The following is an 18,021-nucleotide window of genomic DNA, read 5'->3' on the forward strand; positions in this document are numbered from 1 at the left end:
TGGTATTGCGCAACACTCCTGTGCCAGAGGCTGAGTGTAGCATTCGCTATACCGTTTCCTATCGGCTATACCAAGAACACACATAGGCCTTTGTTACAAGGTTGTGGCAAATGTGCCAATGAGCGGGGGCTTAGGTTCTGCCTCGTTCAAGAGGGTCGGAAGCTAAACAGGCACGGACGGGGCGACACTATGCCATCGGGTGGCATTCATATGTGGGCTTCCGATCTTGTGTTGCTACCTTGGGTGGCATGTTGGCACGATGCTGACGTGCATGCTCCAGGGTCGGATGCTATTCGGGATGCGCATGGACCAAGGCCCGAATGGAGAATTGGGTTGCTGGCTAGATCTTGGCACAAAGTCGAGCAGCAAGCTACCGAGTGGGCGTGAGGCCATCGGGCTAGCTTGTTGGGCGGCATGAGCCGTGATGATTATGAGAATCAATAGATGGGGTGAGCATCTAGGCTATTAGCCATGATGCCGAGAAGCAATCATAATTGCCTATACGCGAGACTCATGAGAGTAGTTCTCATCGATGAACCTCAGGGGCATACAATTGGTATCAGATAGGTCGATGTATGAACTCGAATAGTGAAAGGGCTAGCCTTGACTAGAGAGTCTTGGCATCGCACGATTTATTTCTGCTGCATAAAATGTAGGACAGTGACAGTTGGTATCAGAGCCTAGTATTTCCTGCAATAGGCGAACCGAAGAACGGATGGTATTGGTTGGTGATGCTTGGATTCGTAGAACCCCAATGCTACTATGAAGGGGGCATTCTTCCATGGTGCATGGGTAGTTGTGGTGGCATGCCCAACTTGAATATGATGTGGGGATGTTCACCAAACGAGTATCAGTGTGCGATACAAATACACTTCAACTGAGATGCTCGAGCAGCGAGGCAAATGCGAAGTTCTTAAATAGGACAAGCATTTGGAATAAATGATTGGTGCTCAAAAAGGAATTCATGCATTGTTAAATGAGGAGCCACAAGAGATTGCTAGCCATAATGCTCTTATATGAGTACAAGTCGAGGTCTTGTTAGCCATGTGTTTCTTTTGGGGTATTAGTTTCAAGAATATACAGAAAGTACCCAAAAAAAAAAAATAGATTCATTTTGATCAAGAGTCTTAACGGCCACAAAGGGTGGGGAAGAAAGAACAAGCCAGTGCAACTGGGTGGCAGAGGCCATGTTTGTCCAAGAGAAAGGACAACCTTGTCGAAGCAAATGAGAAGTCAAGACAAGTGGGTGCGGGGGTGTATGTTCTAAGTGAAACTCTCGTTGAGCATCATTGAATAATGGGGCCATCAGGGCCAAAGTGTAAATGCCTTTAAGGCACAAGTGCAGGCAAGAATTGGATATTAGACCAACAGGGCCAAGAATCGTGCATGCCATGAAGGCATGATGGTGGGCGAAAACTCAAAAGATCAGGCCGGTGGGGCCAACGTTATGGTGTCCACAGAGACACCAATGCGAGCAACATAGCAGATAAGGCCGAGAGGGCCAAGGGATTGCCAAAGAAAAGGCAGAGAGCAAGCGACGATGACAATAAGGCATGAAGGCCGAACGTTGAAATGCCGTGGAGGCACGAGCTTCAAAAGAAGCACAACTAGACCACAGAGCTTGGGTAGCCTCAGAAGTATTGGTGCACATGGGCACAAAATGTCGGTTGTGGAGGCAAAGGACTTCAATAGAAGTAACAGCCTTGAGGGCATGGTGGTCAGTGCCATGAGGGCACGAGACTCTGGTGCGAGTCCATAAGAAAGCCATAAGTGAGCCGGTTCGGTGAGAGAGTAAACATTTGATTGGGTGGAATTCGGACGAGCACTGGAGTTAGGCGTCGAAGGCATAAGTAGGGGAGTGTTCATTGCGTTGACACCCTACACCTTGGGCATAAAGAAGTGGCGATTTTGGAAGCTAAAAGCCGAGTTAGGCAGCGTGCATTGAAGCAGAAGTCTGGTTGAAGAAGTTCATAAGGGACGATACCTTATCCTCAAATCTTTTGGCTAGAGTTGGATGGAGCCAAAGTAGGCCCATGATCAAGTAGCCTTGTGGAGTTTGAAAGCCATTTGTGGAGGGATAAGAGCCAGACAACGATGAGTCCAGGGAAACCCAGAACCTCACAAAAGTGAAGTGTCAAAAGACGTATGCAAGCATGGAAAGTGAAAGGACTGTGAAGGAAAGTCTCAACGGAGACCAACAAAATGTCCTTATATGACCAAGAGGGTCAAATTTGAGTGTGGTATATTGCCGGAGGGTAAGATTTGGTTCAAGAAGGAACCTTGGATGCGTGGAGCATTGCAAATTTGGCAGAGGACAAAACCGGCTCAAAGGAGGAGCTGAGATACAAAAGTGAGCAAGATTGAGGCAAAGAACTAAGGAAGGGACTTAGTTCAAGGTGACACTAGATGTCGACAACCAAAATAAGGGGGTCTTAAAAGATAGGACTTCTATTCAAGATGTGGCAACTTGTCGCGTAGAGGATGCCACTTGCATAGGGTATTGGCGTTAGAAGCCACAAGAATAAATGCACACTTGAGGGATGTTGTGCATCAATTTGCAATTGGAGAAGACAAGCTAGCTTGATATTTGCCAGAACATCACCATCGTGGGGATGAAAATTTGAGCGTAGGAACAAGAGCTGAGAAGGAAAACTTATCTCATCACGGCAAAAGAGTGCCGATGAAGCATGAAGTGGAGTTCAAGGGAGAGAAGAACTACCACATGAGGAACTCTCGAGTTTGGGTACCATTAGGACAATTGATGTAAGGGCAACACCTGAGAGGAGACGGTGTGCTCGATGAGAGGGTCAAGGTCACCATCGGATTATTTGATAAAGTTTGGTCCACGCAAGGACGTTGAAGGCAAGAGAGGCCTTACTTTGGAGCTCGAGAATCTATTCGTCCAAGAGGGACAATAAGTGTTGGCTTGGGTGCCAACGACTGAAGAGAACATCGTCCAAGAAAGGACATGAAGTTGGCTAGAGTGATGCCAACAAGTGAAGAAAGCATTTGTCCCGGGGGGACATGAGTCCAGCTAGGGTGCCATCGAGATATACGAGAGGCAAAACTCATCCGAGGGGGACACCATCTGCTTACAGAGCTGAAAGTGTAGGGTGAAACACTAATTTACGCACAAGGAGGTGCATGTTTTGAGGAAAGCTGGAGTTTGGATGAACGCATGTAAAAGGTCCTTGCCAAGTCCAAGAGTGGGGGCAAAGGTCGTCACAGAGGTGATTCTACAGAGGTAGAGGGACGAAGTATGTAGGATCTTGAGTTTGAGCCTGAAGAGCTTATGTGGATGAAAGGTGTTGCGCGAAGTGCAGGAGTTTTGAGGATAGCCAGCAGGCATGTTGATGAGGGCATCGACATAATGAAGTGGGGGAGGATGTGACGGTCCGCACCTTTGGAATGGCCTAGTGGCATTTTTATAAATATTTGAAGGTCGGGATCTTCGATTTCGGGCCGTGGGAATCTCTTAAGAATGTCACTAGGATGGTGCATGTCGAATGGCAGGCCAAGATATGAAGGTTTGCTAAAGAAAACCCCATTATGATTCCTCGCGCAAAGTGATATATGTTACTGCCAGAAAGGAAATGGCTCAATAAACTCTTTAGGGGGGTGGTCCGTGTCTGGCTCTCCACGGCCCCCGGCTCCGGCTTCAAGCTTGGGCTAAGCGAGCCTCCCATGGGCGACAGCAAGCCATGGGGCAAACATAAAGTGCCACGAAGGTGGGCTTATATCTCCGAGGGACAGGGAGTCCCGAGGATAGTACCGGTAGGTGCTAGGAGCTGGTATGTGCGTCATTCCTGTGCCAGAGGCTGAGTGTAACATTCGCTATGTCGTTTCCTATCAGCTATGCTAAGAACACACATAGGCCTTTGTTACAAGGTTGTGGCAAATGTGCCAGTGAGCGGGGGCTCGGGTTCTGCCTCGCTCAAGAGGGTCGAAAGCTAAAGAGGCACGGACGGGGCGAGACCGTGCCATCGGGTGGCATTCATATGTGGGCTTCCGATCTTGTGTTGCTACCTTGGGTGGCATGTTGGCACGATGCTGGCGTGCATACTCTAAGGTCGGATGCTATTCGGGATACACATGGACAAGGCCAGAATGAAGAACTGGGTTGCTGGCTAGATCTTGGCACAAGGTCGAGCAGCAAGCTACCGAATGGGCGTGAGGCCATCGGGCTAGCTTGTTGGGCGGCATAAGCCATGATGATTATGAGAATCAATAGATGGGGTGAGCATCTAGGCTATTAGCCGTGATGCCGGGAAGCAATCATAGTTGCCTATATGTGAGACTCACAAGAGTAGTTCTCGTCGGTGAACCTCAGGGGCGTACAATTGGTATCAGATGGGTCGATGTATGAACTCGGATAGTGAAAAGGCTAGCCTTGACTAGAGAGTCTTAGCGCCGCACGGTCTATTTCCGCTGGATAAAATGTAGGACCGTGACACCATGCTCTTCAAAATATGATTCTTAATTTTAAAAATTCTTCACCATTATCATAATAAAATGATTTGATTGAAGTTTGAAAAAAAAATTCTAGCAACATTTTTAAATTTAACAAAGTTTGTGAAAAACATATAATTTACTTTTAATTTGAAACAACCAAATATATTTTAAGAAGTAATCAACAAAAATAATATAATAATTGAATCCATCATAAGACTAAATTTTTGAAGGTCCCATGCATCGGAATAAATTAATTGAAAAAGTTTGTTACTTGACAAAAAAGACACACCAAACAAAAGTTTGTATGATTTATTACAACTAGAAGATTTCATTGAAATTTTTTAGAATTAGACATTAGAAGAAAAAAAACTTAAAGACAAAAATACGACGAATTTTTTATGACAGATGACCCAAACACAAATGCCAATCAAATAAGAAGGCTTTATTTGCAGCAAAAGCTAAAGGTTAGGAAAATTTTGAAAGCCATTCATACACTCCTTGATAGTGTGGTCCTGGAGCAGAACTAATCTCATCACCATGGTATACTTTCATTTTATATTTTCTCTCAAATGAAACCATTTTAAATTCAATTTGGACTCCATTAACTAAGATGGACTCCATTAACTAAGATGTCGGTGTGATAACTCGTCAGTTTTTTTATTTTATTTTTTTTTATTATTATTTAGCTGCATATTATTCATTTACTTTAAATATTTATCAACATTAATTGGTGGTAATTAAAATTTGTCAAACATATCAATTAACAATAAATTTATAAAAGCTGAAAAAGAATCAAAGCACCAAATCAAACATAATTTAAAAATAATGGTTTTTAAGTTGGTATTTGTGTGATAAAACGGCAATGCCGATAATTACTATAAATAAATAAATAAATAACTTGCATGTAATAAGGTAGAAAAATAGACCAATGCTTAGTGCATTGCAAGAAATTTTTGTTTACAGATATATATTTTTTAAGGATTGAATGAAAGCTAGAACTCCATTACAAGGAAATATTTTTTCGTTAATTTTTTTTTTTTTTTTTTTTTTTTTTTTTGGTTGGAAAAGCATTTCAAGGAGATATTTTGTTCTTTGAAAAGATTTTAATTTAATCCGTTTAACGCTGTTAAATGTAAACAATCTTGGATGTGACTGCTCGTGCTTGTTCAGTAAGTTTCATTCATAGATTTTTAACATGCCGTATATGCATGCATAAAATGAATTAGAAACCCCACCTTCTATAATTCAATATCACGGGCAAATACAGATTGTTTATATGAACCTCTACTTTTTACATGCATGCATGTATGTTACAAACATTGCAATAACAGGTCGCTGACAAAGTGGGGATTTTATTTATTTTTTCCTTCATGCAATACATGATATATACCCCAAAGAAAGAGTTCTTTAAATTAAGACCTAAGAAGTAACAGCAGCTATGCCCCTCAGCCCAGTCAACCCTTTCAACCACCAAAATCAAATGAATCTGGCAAAGCACTTTTTCAGAGCCGGACTTTAGACGTAATCCAAGGTAATGTTACACATTGATCTTAGATTATGTCATAATATGGTATATTATGAATTTAATGAATACCTTAAAAATACTTTTGAGAGAATTTAAAAGATCTATGTACCATTACAAATTGTATCAAAATCATTATTAGACCAGAATTAAGCCGGAATAGTATATGGTCTACCACTAAAGTGCCATGTAAACTCCCTGAAAATGGGGGGAAAAAAATATCAGATGAAAATGGACTTTGAACCATCCATTTTTATATGATTTTTATACAAATTTTTAATACATGGTAAAAATTATTAATATAATTTTAAAATAACCGATATAATTTAATATTTTAATATTTTTATTATAATTTTTTTATATGTTAAAAAATTTAAAGAATAATCATATAAAAATAAATAATTCAAAAATCACCGAATTTTATCCCCGGCAAATGGTCTAGCAGGGCACGGTGAGAATTAATCCAAGATTAAAACTCCTATATTTTTTTAAATAGAACTAAAGCAAAATTAAGATTGGGTACTTCATTAATGTAGTTACGAGATAAAAGAGCTTTTTTCACTGGCCTTGCTGTCAAGGTCAAACAGAATGTTGAAGGGACATAAATTGTCACATCCAATTGAAAGAGCTAAATTCCTTCAAATAACCAAAAGGCATGCTCTGAGTAAAAAAGGAAAGAGATCATTATAAAATGTTGGACTTTTTGGCACTCTGCAAGTTACCCTACCTTCTGTCTCAGCTTTCATAATTTTCATCTTTTTTTGTGAGAAGTAATTCAAGATTAAAACTCCTATATTTTTAAAACGGAATTAAAGCAAAATTAAGATTGGGTACTTGATTAATGTAGTTAGAAGGTAAAAGACCTTTTTTTACTAGCCTTGCTGTCAAGGTCAAACAAAATGTTGAAGGGACATACATTGTCACATCGATTTGAAAGAGCTACATTCCCTTCAAATAACCAAAACGCATGCGCTGAGTTAAAAACAGAAAGAAATCATTATAAAATGTTGGACATTTTGACCCTCTGCATGTTGCCCTACCTTCTGTCTCAGCTTTCATAATTTTCATCTGTTTTCCCTCTTCTTTTCCATTTCGAAACTCAAAGCTATATACATAGTTAGCTAAGAACAGCTCACATGACATGATTTTTGTTTCTTGTATATGATTGCACGCAGAATTGGTGCTTTATTAATGGCAAACACTATACAACTTCATCATTTTGACAAAAACATATATACATCAAAAGCTACAGAGATTGATCAAGATATAGGTGTATATATGAATATCTTTGACTGCAGTATCTTGTTCAATTTTGCAAGCTAATATAGATTATCACGATCGAGTTCTTGAAAAAAGCCTTGCACTTTTTTCATGTGAGTTTTGGCAGAACATTATCATGTGGGTCCTTTGGGAGCTAGCTAGCTTTTTGTTTATAGCCTGTCAAAAACCCATTCATGATTGAATAGTCTAACATTTTAGACTTAAAATATAAGTTAGATTAAGCTTTTCTCAAATTAGTTCCCTTCAAATCAAAATCTTAGAACATAGCATGAAGCAAGTAGTCCGAAAAGGCGGATCGTGTCGATTAATGCATAGATGTATATGTGGCTCTTCATTTTTTTGTTTTTTGAGTGATAAATGTGGCTCATCGTGCGTGATGTGATGAAAAGCGTTCTAATTCTTCAGTCTCATGCATGTGCTTCTTTTATAAATGTAGATATAATGTGCTTGGTTGGTCATTTGTATATATATATATATATATATATGTATAGAGGATTAATTGTAATTTGATGTTTTTGACTTTTAGAATTTTTAAGATTTAGGTTTTTAATTTTCTAAAATAATGATTTAAATATTTAATTTTTATATTTAATATAGATTGTTTAATTTTCAATTTGGCTAAATAAATTTATAACAATTTAATTTGTCCATGCTGTTGATTTCTTTTGTTTTATCAACATCTCAATCTCTTTTTTCACAGGTTATGCTACAAGTTCCTAAACATAATCATTATCAATTTGTTTGGTCAAATTAGAAGTTGGATCAATTTGTAACAAATTGAAAAATTAATAATTTAAATAAGGGTTTGAATCCAAAACCTTATAAATTAATTATATCATAGTACAATTAACCACATATATATATATATATATTGAATAAACTAGATTTCTATTATAAGATGGAAATTATGTTCTTAATGTATCAAAATAATATTATATATATATATATATATATTTGAGTTTATATATGTATATTATATATATTTCTGGATAAACTAGATGTCCAATGTAAGGTGACTATAAATATTGGAATGTTATAATGAAGGAAGGTAAGCTCACTACTTTTTTTGGGTAATTGAAAGGTAAGCCCACTTGGCGAGCATTTAAGGTGATAAATGAATTAACCGTATGTAGGCATTCACTGAGCACATCTACCTCCTATAGGAGATATATATATATATATATATATATACAATTTTACTATAAAAATGATTAGATTTTCTTTTTAAAATAAAAATTTAATATCAAATATTATTTTAATAGGATTATTATTGTTTCAAAATGAACAAATCCAATCTATATGCATATTACATGATAAAGTATTCATTCTAAAATAAAATTAATATTTCTAAAATGATATTTGGTGTTTAAATTCTTACTTTATAACATGATACTTTCTATAATAAAATTGCATATATATTCATATATATATATATATATAGATATATGGAAAAAAAACTACAGTACAATCCATTTGCATATTTACTTGTATTAAAATTGATTTTTTATTTTTAAAAACATTAACTTTGCTATATACAATTATATATATATATATATATCCAATAAAATCAATGCAGATTCCTATACAAAAGAACCGCACCATCGTCTCATATATATATATATATATATATATTAATGATGATTTTTATTCCATCAGATAATTGATTTTATATTTATGGGTTTTCATCACATGCTTTCTGCATAGAATTTCTGACATACTTTCCATTGACGTGTTCTACGAGAAGGTATATATCCAACTTTGTTAATAATATATACGATTTCCAATAGCATAATTCCTATATATATAGAAATTAGTACTCTCTTCTTGGTGTCTTTTTTTTTTTTTTTTTAATAATCAAATCCTATTTTCTCGGGGAAAAAAAAAAGTTCCCTTTCAATGATCGATTTTGATGAATGATTCAAGTTACAATACTCCTACTTACTAGCTGATGGCAATATTATATTAAAAACAAAAAAACAAAAAAAACTAATTGATGTGATGAAAATTGTGCGAAGTCAAGCTGTATTAATGCAGAAAAACTTGTCAATTTAACTGTATAAGTTTTTATGTGGTCTCACATGAATCCCAATCAATCTCAGTTTCTGAGCCCCACGGACTTTTATACATGGTCATTTATTTATTTATATAGTAGATTATATAAATTACAACAGATTTTTATTTATTTATTTTGGCGGATAAAAAGCCTTGGACCACATTACACATGGAGGAGATGTGTTGTTCCCCACAAAAAAGGTGTATATGTATATAATGCATATATTAATATGATGTACTTCTTTTTTTCTTGCTGAAAATATGGTGTACTTCATTTTATTATTAAATGGCATTTTTCATTTTGGTACGAGTTGATAAATTACAAATGGATATCATTCCATCCCCTTGGGCCTCTACTCACCAGGTCTCCTACTCTAACCTCCATTTCCTACTCTACAGCCAGTTGCCCAATCCCATTAACAACAGGCCACAAAGGAGAAAGTTGTATCATATCCCAAATTTAGCAGTGATTTTAAAACATCCTACTGTCTAGAGGGGAAAAAAAAAAAAAAATACTAACAATAATAATAAATAGACATTCACATTAGACAACCATTAAAAATTATTTCTGGGTTGATTGTGTATTAAGTAAACAGTCCTTTCACTGCAGTAATAAACAGAGAATATGTATGCCACTACACCAAAAATGTGCATGGTTGATTGTGTATTGCCTTGGGATAAAACTTGAACTACCAAGCAACATATCAAACGTAAAGAACAATATAGAAGTTACAAAGTGCCAGCCATAAATACATCATTAACCATATAAATATTATATTCTTATTGCAATCAAATTTCCTACCAAAGAATAAAGAGTTAAAAAATTGACTGAATTATTTTGATGAAATCAAACTCTATGGCAAGCATGTTTGAGAGGAATAGGTGGATCGGAATAAGCTCCACTTGAAATTTTGTCAAACACCACTTTATTAGCAGCCTCAGTGTAATGAATCCCATCCCAATTCACTCTAAGCCAGGGTTTTTGGCATGAACCCACTAATATTTGGCTTCCATTCACGTCGATCATTCCTCCACACCCTCTATCCATGTTATAATTGTAGTCTCCTCCATACCCACAACATGCAATCAATGGCTTCTCCAATCCTGCAAATAAATTTTTTTTCACAATTGTAACGTTAATTAATACAAAACCACCAAATAATTAATTTCTTTCTCTTATTTCTAAAAGAAATTAATTGGATTTTTCTGGATAAGAGAATCACGTACCATATTTCTCGGGTTCTGCAAACAAGGCGTATTTAGCAGAATATACGTCAACATATGTGATTGCAGCCAAAGGAAGATCGTTTCTGAGTTGAACAACAGCCTCTTTCAATTTGGAGTTGTAGTACTGAGCTACTTCATTGTAATCCTTTGCACAACCGGCCTTATCTTTTTCTGCCGATGGGAATCGGATCAAACAGTATGGTAGACAGCCTATTGGGCCTGTGTTGTGTATCCAAAATGCTTTTCCTCCTGATGAATAGTATATATTCTACATCACCATCATTATATTAACCCCAAAAAAAAAAAAAAAAATCATTAATATTAATAAATTTTTAGGCTGATAAAAGAATTTCTGATCATTAATCATCATTATTATGCTATTATTTATATATTAAAAGTAATTGTTCGTTTTTAACCACGCAATTAGTAACCGTTAACACTTGGCAAATATCTAATATAAAATGAATCTTAGATTCTTAACAAATTAATGAAATCATATATATATATATATATATATATAATAAGGTTACCTTAAAATTATATACGAAACCGTCGATCATATCAGGAATAGTTGTATTTTTAACTTCGTCAATGGTGAGATTACCATTCAAACCCCACAAACCCTGACTAAGATCATTCTGCCCAATATCGAACGTGTACAATGCTTTACTGTAAGAGTTCATATCGGGTATAGAATCAGAATTTACTGTCCCTGTATAAATAATTAACAAATTCAGCTAAAAAAAATAATAATAGACTATATCTGCTTTACTAATTAAAAAAGCTTATACTAAAAAATTAAGTATAATATATGTATATATATATTTGTATATACAATATACTTTGTTATTAAAAAAAAAATTATATGAAAATGTAAAGAGATAAAGTTGTAAAAGAATTTATTACCTACTCCATGCTTTTGGGTTTCTGATGTGGCTTTTAGTATTTGGAAATGGCCTGTTTGGAAGTCCAAGAAAAAGGGACTATATCCTCCATTATCTGGAAGAACAATTTTTGGCAATCTAATGGTAGATGCTGATGTGGCAAAATTTGCACCGTGCTTGAAGTTGTTCCCCAGGGAATCTAGGTATGCACCCAGAAATGGGAGATCAAAACTGTTCGCTGAAATTTATTTCAAAAAACAAAAAAAAAAAAAATTAATATCAATTAATTAGGCATGTTAGAACCACAATATATCATATATATGAATATATAAACGAAAATTTGACTTAGAAAATTATAATACTTTTTTGGGTGAAAAAAATTATTTATTTATTTTTTATAAAAAAAAAAAAAATAGCCAAACTTTATCAAGAAGAAAGAGGATTAGATAAATCATCCCCAAAAAAGAAGAGCAACCAGTTTTCAGAAAAGAATTGTTCCAAAAAAAAAAAAAAAGTTTTCTGAAAAGAAAATTATTAAAGTATAATGATTGGTGTCCTTGTACCTCGGGTATTCATCTAAATTCCATGAACCGGGACCACATCGTCTGGGCTTATAAAAGTGGATTCATTATGTATGGAATGTGTGGATACCATTTATTTTTATAACAAAGGAGTACCATGTGATAATTTGCAATCCAAATGACCCGAGTATAAGAAATAAAATAAAATAAAAATTAATTATTGGTTTTTATATTTGTTATATAGGCACGTGTTAATGTTATCTTTTATTTTCTTATATGGCAGCCAAATCCAGTCTAATTCTAAATTTAATTCTTATGTTAATTTATAGGATTTACTTTTATCCATTAACAATGCATAATTAGAATAATAATAAAATAAAAAAATCTGATAACAAAAAAGCAAGCATAGGATTCTAGCAATTTTTTTTTTTTTTTTGCATTATTATATCATATTTTCCTATATGAAAGTTAACGGCAGTAGATGTACACACACTCCCATTCTCCAATTCAATTCAAAATTGAAAGTACTATTCATTGTTTTCCCAGCAAAGAACACCACATGGAGTTTCTATAAACATGGTTTTTTTTAAAAAAAAAAAAAAAAAAAAAACTCAAAGAACTCTAAATAATATATGTACCTATAAAATCGAGTATAACACGGCCATCAGAATATCTTCCAACAGTGTCATGAAAAAAGGTTTCTCCATAAGGCGGTGAGACAGCATGTGGAAAAGCAGCAGCAAGACCACCTGTGTCGGAATTCGAGTCTCCGAAGTTGAAGATCGCCGGAAAATGACAATCATCCAAAGCCATGCTAACAGAAGAAGAAGACAGAAGCATCCATGAAAAACAGATTGAAAGACCAAGCTTCACAAAATTCTCCATAATTTGGAAGAAACAACAAAAATTGATGAATATACAAATATGCCCAAATGAATAAGAGAGATAGGAAATTAACGATTGAGAGCTTTGATTTATATAAAGAGGAAGGAGTTGGGTTTATATTGTAGATCCAGATGGACTTATATAAACTCTTGGATATATATTTCGTACCTTATCTTGGAAATAATGATTTGACAAAAACAAATAAATAAAAAAATTGAAGAATCTGACCGTTAGAAATTTTGATTACTGATTAATAGAGATTGTGCCCCTTGTTATCTGATTTTTTTTTTTGGTTGTACCATCGTTTCATTTATCTATCTCTCTTCGCATTTATCTACCTTTTATTTCCCATCTCTCTTACTTATCTACTATTGTAATACTAATCTAAAATTTTTTAACTACTTTGTAATTATGTGAAATATCGGCTTGGCTTCCATGCATAGACCTTTGAAATAAGAATTTTTATTTTTGTAATTGTACATTTGCATACTATAAAAAGTAAAATATTATGCAAGTATATTTTCAATACTAAATTATAAATTATTATGAATATATATATATATATATTTTTTTGTTGTTGTTGAAACTACTATGACTGAAAGTTGTTCTTTTTTACGTGTTTGGTTTTTTATTCTTTTAAAAAATATGTGTTCATTGAAATAAAATATAATATTTTAGATATTCCTATCGATGAAAAAAAATCTATTAAAGTTTATTATTATTTATCGAAATTTCTATTAATATCTATTAAATTTTTTTATAAAATTTATGAAAGTCTATAAAAATCTCCCATGCTTTTGTAAACTTTACAAAAATTAACAAAAATCTATGAATTTTGCAAAGTTACTTAAGAAAAAGTCCATAGAAGTTTTTTCAAATCTAGATTGATTACACCTTTTAAATCTAGATTTCAATGAATTATATATTTTTATCCATATTTAATATTTAGTATTAACTGATAGTAAAAGAAATGTGTAAATAAGACTAGAAATATACTCATATATCTAGAATATAATAATTAATTACTTTCTTTTCAATTTTTCAATTAAATAAAAATTTTCCTTAATTGGTTCAGTAAATATACCTAATTAGTTTGAGTAAATATATCCTAATTAGGTCAATAATTAGTTTGAATTCTAGTATAGCCAAAGTTGTTCAACTTGGCCTATCTTCCTATTTCTTCTAACCATATATTAATTGTTAATAAAGATTAAATATTCTATATTATTGATATTCTACCAAAAATAAATAAATAAATAAATAAATGAATGAAATCCTATTTTCATTTTTAATTTTTAAATTACTTCGGAATAATACTGACTACACCCTAATAGTGAAGTGAGGAAATATATATTACTTACCTTTGGTTGCTTGTGTTGATGTAATTTAATATTTTATTTTCAGTAAAGTATTTATGAAGTATACATCAAATAACATAGGAAAAACATCAAATTAATTGATTATGATAAATTAATTCACTTGGGAGTCTTGTAACAAGTCTTTTTGAGAGGAAGAGGTGGATCCGAATAAGCTCCAGTTAAAATTTTGTGGTAAACAGCCTTATTGGCAGCCTCAGTATAATGAGCTCCATCCCAAATTACTCTGGCCCATGGCCGTTGGCACGAACCCACAAATATTTGGGTTCCATTAACATGGATTGTTCCTCCACACGCAACACTGCCATAATTGTATTTTCCTCCATACCCACAACAAGTAACAAATGGCCTCTCAAATCCTGCAAGTAGTTTTCACCAAATTCATCAATTCAACAAACATAATTTAATATATCTATCTATCTATCTATATATACATACATATATATATATATATTTTCAAGTTTTCATAGCCTTTTTTGATATCGAAGATGTAGGGATTCCAACCTCCTTCTTTGCCAGAAAATAATAGTGGATTAATTTGATGCTATAGATTGTTTGGTATAAATAAAATATTTTAAAGATTAGGATATAATATGTATGTTGTGGCTGGTTGTTAACTACCTTTTAGATTTTAATTCAAGTTATTAACTAAGGCGATAACATTTTAAAATTAAAATGATCACGATGATTTCAATCATAAGATGAGAACATGTTTCCAATAAACATAAATCCTACCATTATCATGGGGATGTGTATATAAGGAGTATTTAGCAGAGTAGACATCAACATATGTGATTGCAGCCAAAGGAATCTCCTTCCTGAGTTGAACAACAGCCTCCTTCAATTTGGCATTAAAGTATTGAGCCACTTCATTATGAGGTTTAGCACAACCAGCTTCATCTTTTTGTGCTGACGGGAAAGCGTCCAAAATGTAAGGAAGGCAGCCAATTGGCCCTGTGTTGTGTATCCAAAATGACCTACCTCCCGATATATTATGTATGTTCTACACCACCATCACTATATTAAAATATTTATTATAACCATGCATTTCAAAACAAATATAAATATTCTAAGCAACAAATATATATATATATATAATAAAAACTCATATAATATTTTACCTTAAAATTTGTGGAGAAGCTGTTGATGATATCAGGGACAGATGCATTAAATTCCCCAATAGACAAGTTCGAAAAGAAACCTTGATTCAGATCGTTCTGCCCAATATCGAATGTATATAATGCCCGCTTAAAGTACTCTGCAATTTTAACAAAGTTTTCAATTTAAGAAATAGAAAAGGAAAATGGAATTTATTTATTTATTTATTTATATTTTTTTAAGGTTTAGTGCCGCAAATTTAATGGGTCTAAAGTTTAGATTGACTAATCCATGAATATTGGGTAGCGTTGGTCCATGTTTAATGGGTTCAAACATCGGGCCATAGGCACAAAGAAAAACAAAAACAAAAATGGTTACCAAATAAGTTTTTATGTTTTTCAAAAAATAAAAATAAATAACTGAAATGAATACCAAACATGTTGCTATGTGTATATATATATATATATATATAAACGGACCGTTTTATTGTTACCAAACGAAGTCTAATTTTCATTTTTTTTTCCCCTAAAATGTAATGGTATTTATTGTGCTTCAAGGTGCGTCATTGTCCAATTTCAGAGTTTGAATCTTCTTACATATATATATGGACCGATTCCTTGAACTAAGGCTTTTAACTAATGTTTTTGATAAATAATTATGACATTTAAAATGGTATAATTCCATGGTGTTAAGAAATTAAAATCAGTTATAAATTTAAAATTTTAAGTTTTCATTTTTTATTCACTATTGAATTATACTATTTCAATGATCATGATCAATATTATCAATTATCAACATAAGTTGAAGTTATATATCAATTAACAATTCAAACAGTAGTAGTTTATTTTTATATATTACATTTTTTGATAAAAAAAATAAGTATATAGTTAATTGCAGCCAATTTGTAATTATCATGTTAGGAATAGTCGATCATGACTATGGGTAATCAAAACTCAATAAAATAATATTCTATCTAATAGAAACTGGGGTGTACATGTATTTTACCTCCATGTGTTTTGGGTTGTGATGTGGATTTTAATCGCACGAATTGCGTGTATTGAACATCAAGGTAGAATGGACTATAACCAGCATTTGGTATGATAAGATTTGGCAATCTGATGGTAGAAGCTGCAGTGGCAAAATTTGCACCGTCCTTGAAGTTGGTCCACTGGGAATCTAGATATGCACTCAGGTACGGCAGATCAAAACTCTTCGCTGAATCAACCCACCCACCAAAAAAAAATAAAAAAAAAAGAATCAATAATAACAACCATCGTTTCTTTTCATTTGGTTAAAGTTTTACGTCAGGATTTTATTTTCTGCTTTTTTTTTTTTTTTTAAATAATAATATCAAAACCAAATGGATTGGATTTACCACTCAAATTAATTGTCCTTAAGTGGAAGGATAATATTATTATTATTATTATTATTATTTTATATTTTTTCTATTTAAACTTTTAATATTATACACAGGTAACACCTTAAAAAAAAAAAGAAAACAAAGAGGGTTAACCCCGTGTACCCCAACTATTATTCCCTTTTTCATCAACCAAAATAGATCATTAAACAATAATTTAATTAGCACCAACAATTAGTTTATATTGGATACTATATATATGTACAAGCTGAAGAAATTGGATCTAAGTGATCTAGGTCAACTGGAATTACTTTTCTAAAACAAAACTTGTTTTAATATATCACGGAACCAATCTAGCTAGCTAGCTCTAACATTGCAGTGGTGATGAAAATGAGTGTAATTAGATTAAGAAAAGCTAAATTAAAAAGATAGATTGAATTAATTAAGTAGGTCGGTAGCTAGAAGAAAATTTGTGTACCAATGAAATCAATGATGAGCCGGCCATCTGAAAATCTTCCAGCAGGCTCGTGGAAAAAGGTGTCCCCATAAGGCTTGTAAATTCTTGATGGGAAAGCAGCAGCCAACCCACCTGTGTCCGAATTTGAGTCTCCGAAATTGAAGATTGCTGGAAACTCACAGTCTTCCACACCAAATGCTACAAAGTTGATCTTGAAGATGGTTATAGAGGATAGAACCATACAAGAACAAGACAGATAAATAAAAAATCTTACAAGATTTGCAAGAAATTCCATTTTGGAGAAAAAGGAAGGAAAAAAAAAAAAAAAAAAAACAATGACATGGAGATTAACCCAGGAAAGAGTGAGATTAACCCAGGAAAGACTTTAATTTATTAGGAGCAGAACGTAGGGTCTAGTACTTTTTGCCCATTCGTATATGGATCTGGAAAGGATTTTGACTATAAAGTTATATGTGGATATGGATGAACGCAGGGCCGGCTGAAGGCATAGGCCACTAAGGCATATGCCTAGGCCCCATTTTATTAGGCCCCCAAAAAATATATTATCTATATTATATATATATATATATATTTATTAAATAAAATATTATTATTAATTTATTTTGGAAATATAAAAAGTTGGTTATTGTTAAGATTCTAAATTATCTTTAATTGATCATTTATTGTTATAATTATCTATAATTATTTTTATCTTTGGAAAAGAACACTAATAAAGTTTAATTGAAATTTTTTATATTTTATTTCTATAATTAATTAGATATAACGGTAAAAAAAGAAGAAGAAAAACACATATTAAATACCCATTCATGTTTCTGCAGAGTTTATGTGTTTTTTTCTTTTGTTAACTTCCTTTATTCTCTTCTCATTCACTCATCTTTCATATTTGTT

At 33.3% G+C, this 18,021-nt stretch overlaps 2 protein-coding genes across 4 annotated transcripts; both read right to left on the reverse strand.

Annotated features, from left to right (window-relative positions):
* Positions 1-9,851: 9,851 nt before the first annotated feature.
* On the reverse strand, positions 9,852-13,160 carry LOC107421051 (esterase). 3 transcript variants are annotated; one of them, XM_060817662.1, is made up of 6 exons: positions 13,053-13,160; positions 12,578-12,753; positions 11,441-11,656; positions 11,065-11,246; positions 10,535-10,802; positions 9,852-10,411 (listed from the first exon to the last, which is right to left on the reverse strand). In XM_060817662.1, exons 2-6 carry the CDS (start codon positions 12,750-12,752, stop codon positions 10,155-10,157), a joined length of 1,098 nt encoding a protein of 365 aa, XP_060673645.1. In that variant the 5' UTR covers position 12,753; positions 13,053-13,160; the 3' UTR covers positions 9,852-10,154. The 3 variants fall into 3 exon arrangements, with proteins under 3 accessions (XP_060673645.1, XP_060673644.1, XP_060673643.1); XM_060817661.1 differs by having other exon boundaries at positions 12,993-13,136; XM_060817660.1 differs by lacking the exon at positions 13,053-13,160 and having other exon boundaries at positions 12,578-13,045.
* Positions 13,161-14,195: 1,035 nt separating this feature from the next.
* Positions 14,196-17,567, reverse strand: LOC132799069 (esterase-like). Its single transcript, XM_060817663.1, has 5 exons — positions 17,134-17,567; positions 16,304-16,513; positions 15,322-15,458; positions 14,936-15,203; positions 14,196-14,559 (listed from the first exon to the last, which is right to left on the reverse strand). Exons 1-5 carry the CDS (start codon positions 17,405-17,407, stop codon positions 14,300-14,302), a joined length of 1,149 nt encoding a protein of 382 aa, XP_060673646.1. The 5' UTR covers positions 17,408-17,567; the 3' UTR covers positions 14,196-14,299.
* Between the last annotated feature and the right edge of the window lie 454 nt (positions 17,568-18,021).

The sequence above is a fragment of the Ziziphus jujuba genome, chromosome 5 (genome assembly GCF_031755915.1).
Source record: "Ziziphus jujuba cultivar Dongzao chromosome 5, ASM3175591v1".
NCBI classification, from domain to species: Eukaryota; Viridiplantae; Streptophyta; class Magnoliopsida; order Rosales; family Rhamnaceae; genus Ziziphus; species Ziziphus jujuba.

Bases quoted from the DNA above. Each gene is read 5' to 3' on its own strand.
- LOC107421051 (XM_060817660.1), bottom strand. From the start codon at position 12,824: ATGGAGAATTTTGTGAAGCTTGGTCTTTCAATCTGTTTTTCATGGATG. The intron at 11,657-12,577 runs GTACATATATTA...AATAAATTTCAG, and splicing joins TGTTATACTCGATTTTATAG to CGAACAGTTTTGATCTCCCA. The intron at 10,412-10,534 runs GTACGTGATTCT...ATTTATTTGCAG, and splicing joins TGCAGAACCCGAGAAATATG to GATTGGAGAAGCCATTGATT.
- LOC132799069 (XM_060817663.1), bottom strand. From the start codon at position 17,407: ATGGAATTTCTTGCAAATCTTGTAAGATTTTTTATTTATCTGTCTTGT. The intron at 16,514-17,133 runs GTACACAAATTT...GGGTTGATTCAG, and splicing joins GCTCATCATTGATTTCATTG to CGAAGAGTTTTGATCTGCCG. The intron at 15,459-16,303 runs GTAAAATACATG...TTAAAATTGCAG, and splicing joins ACAACCCAAAACACATGGAG to AGTACTTTAAGCGGGCATTA.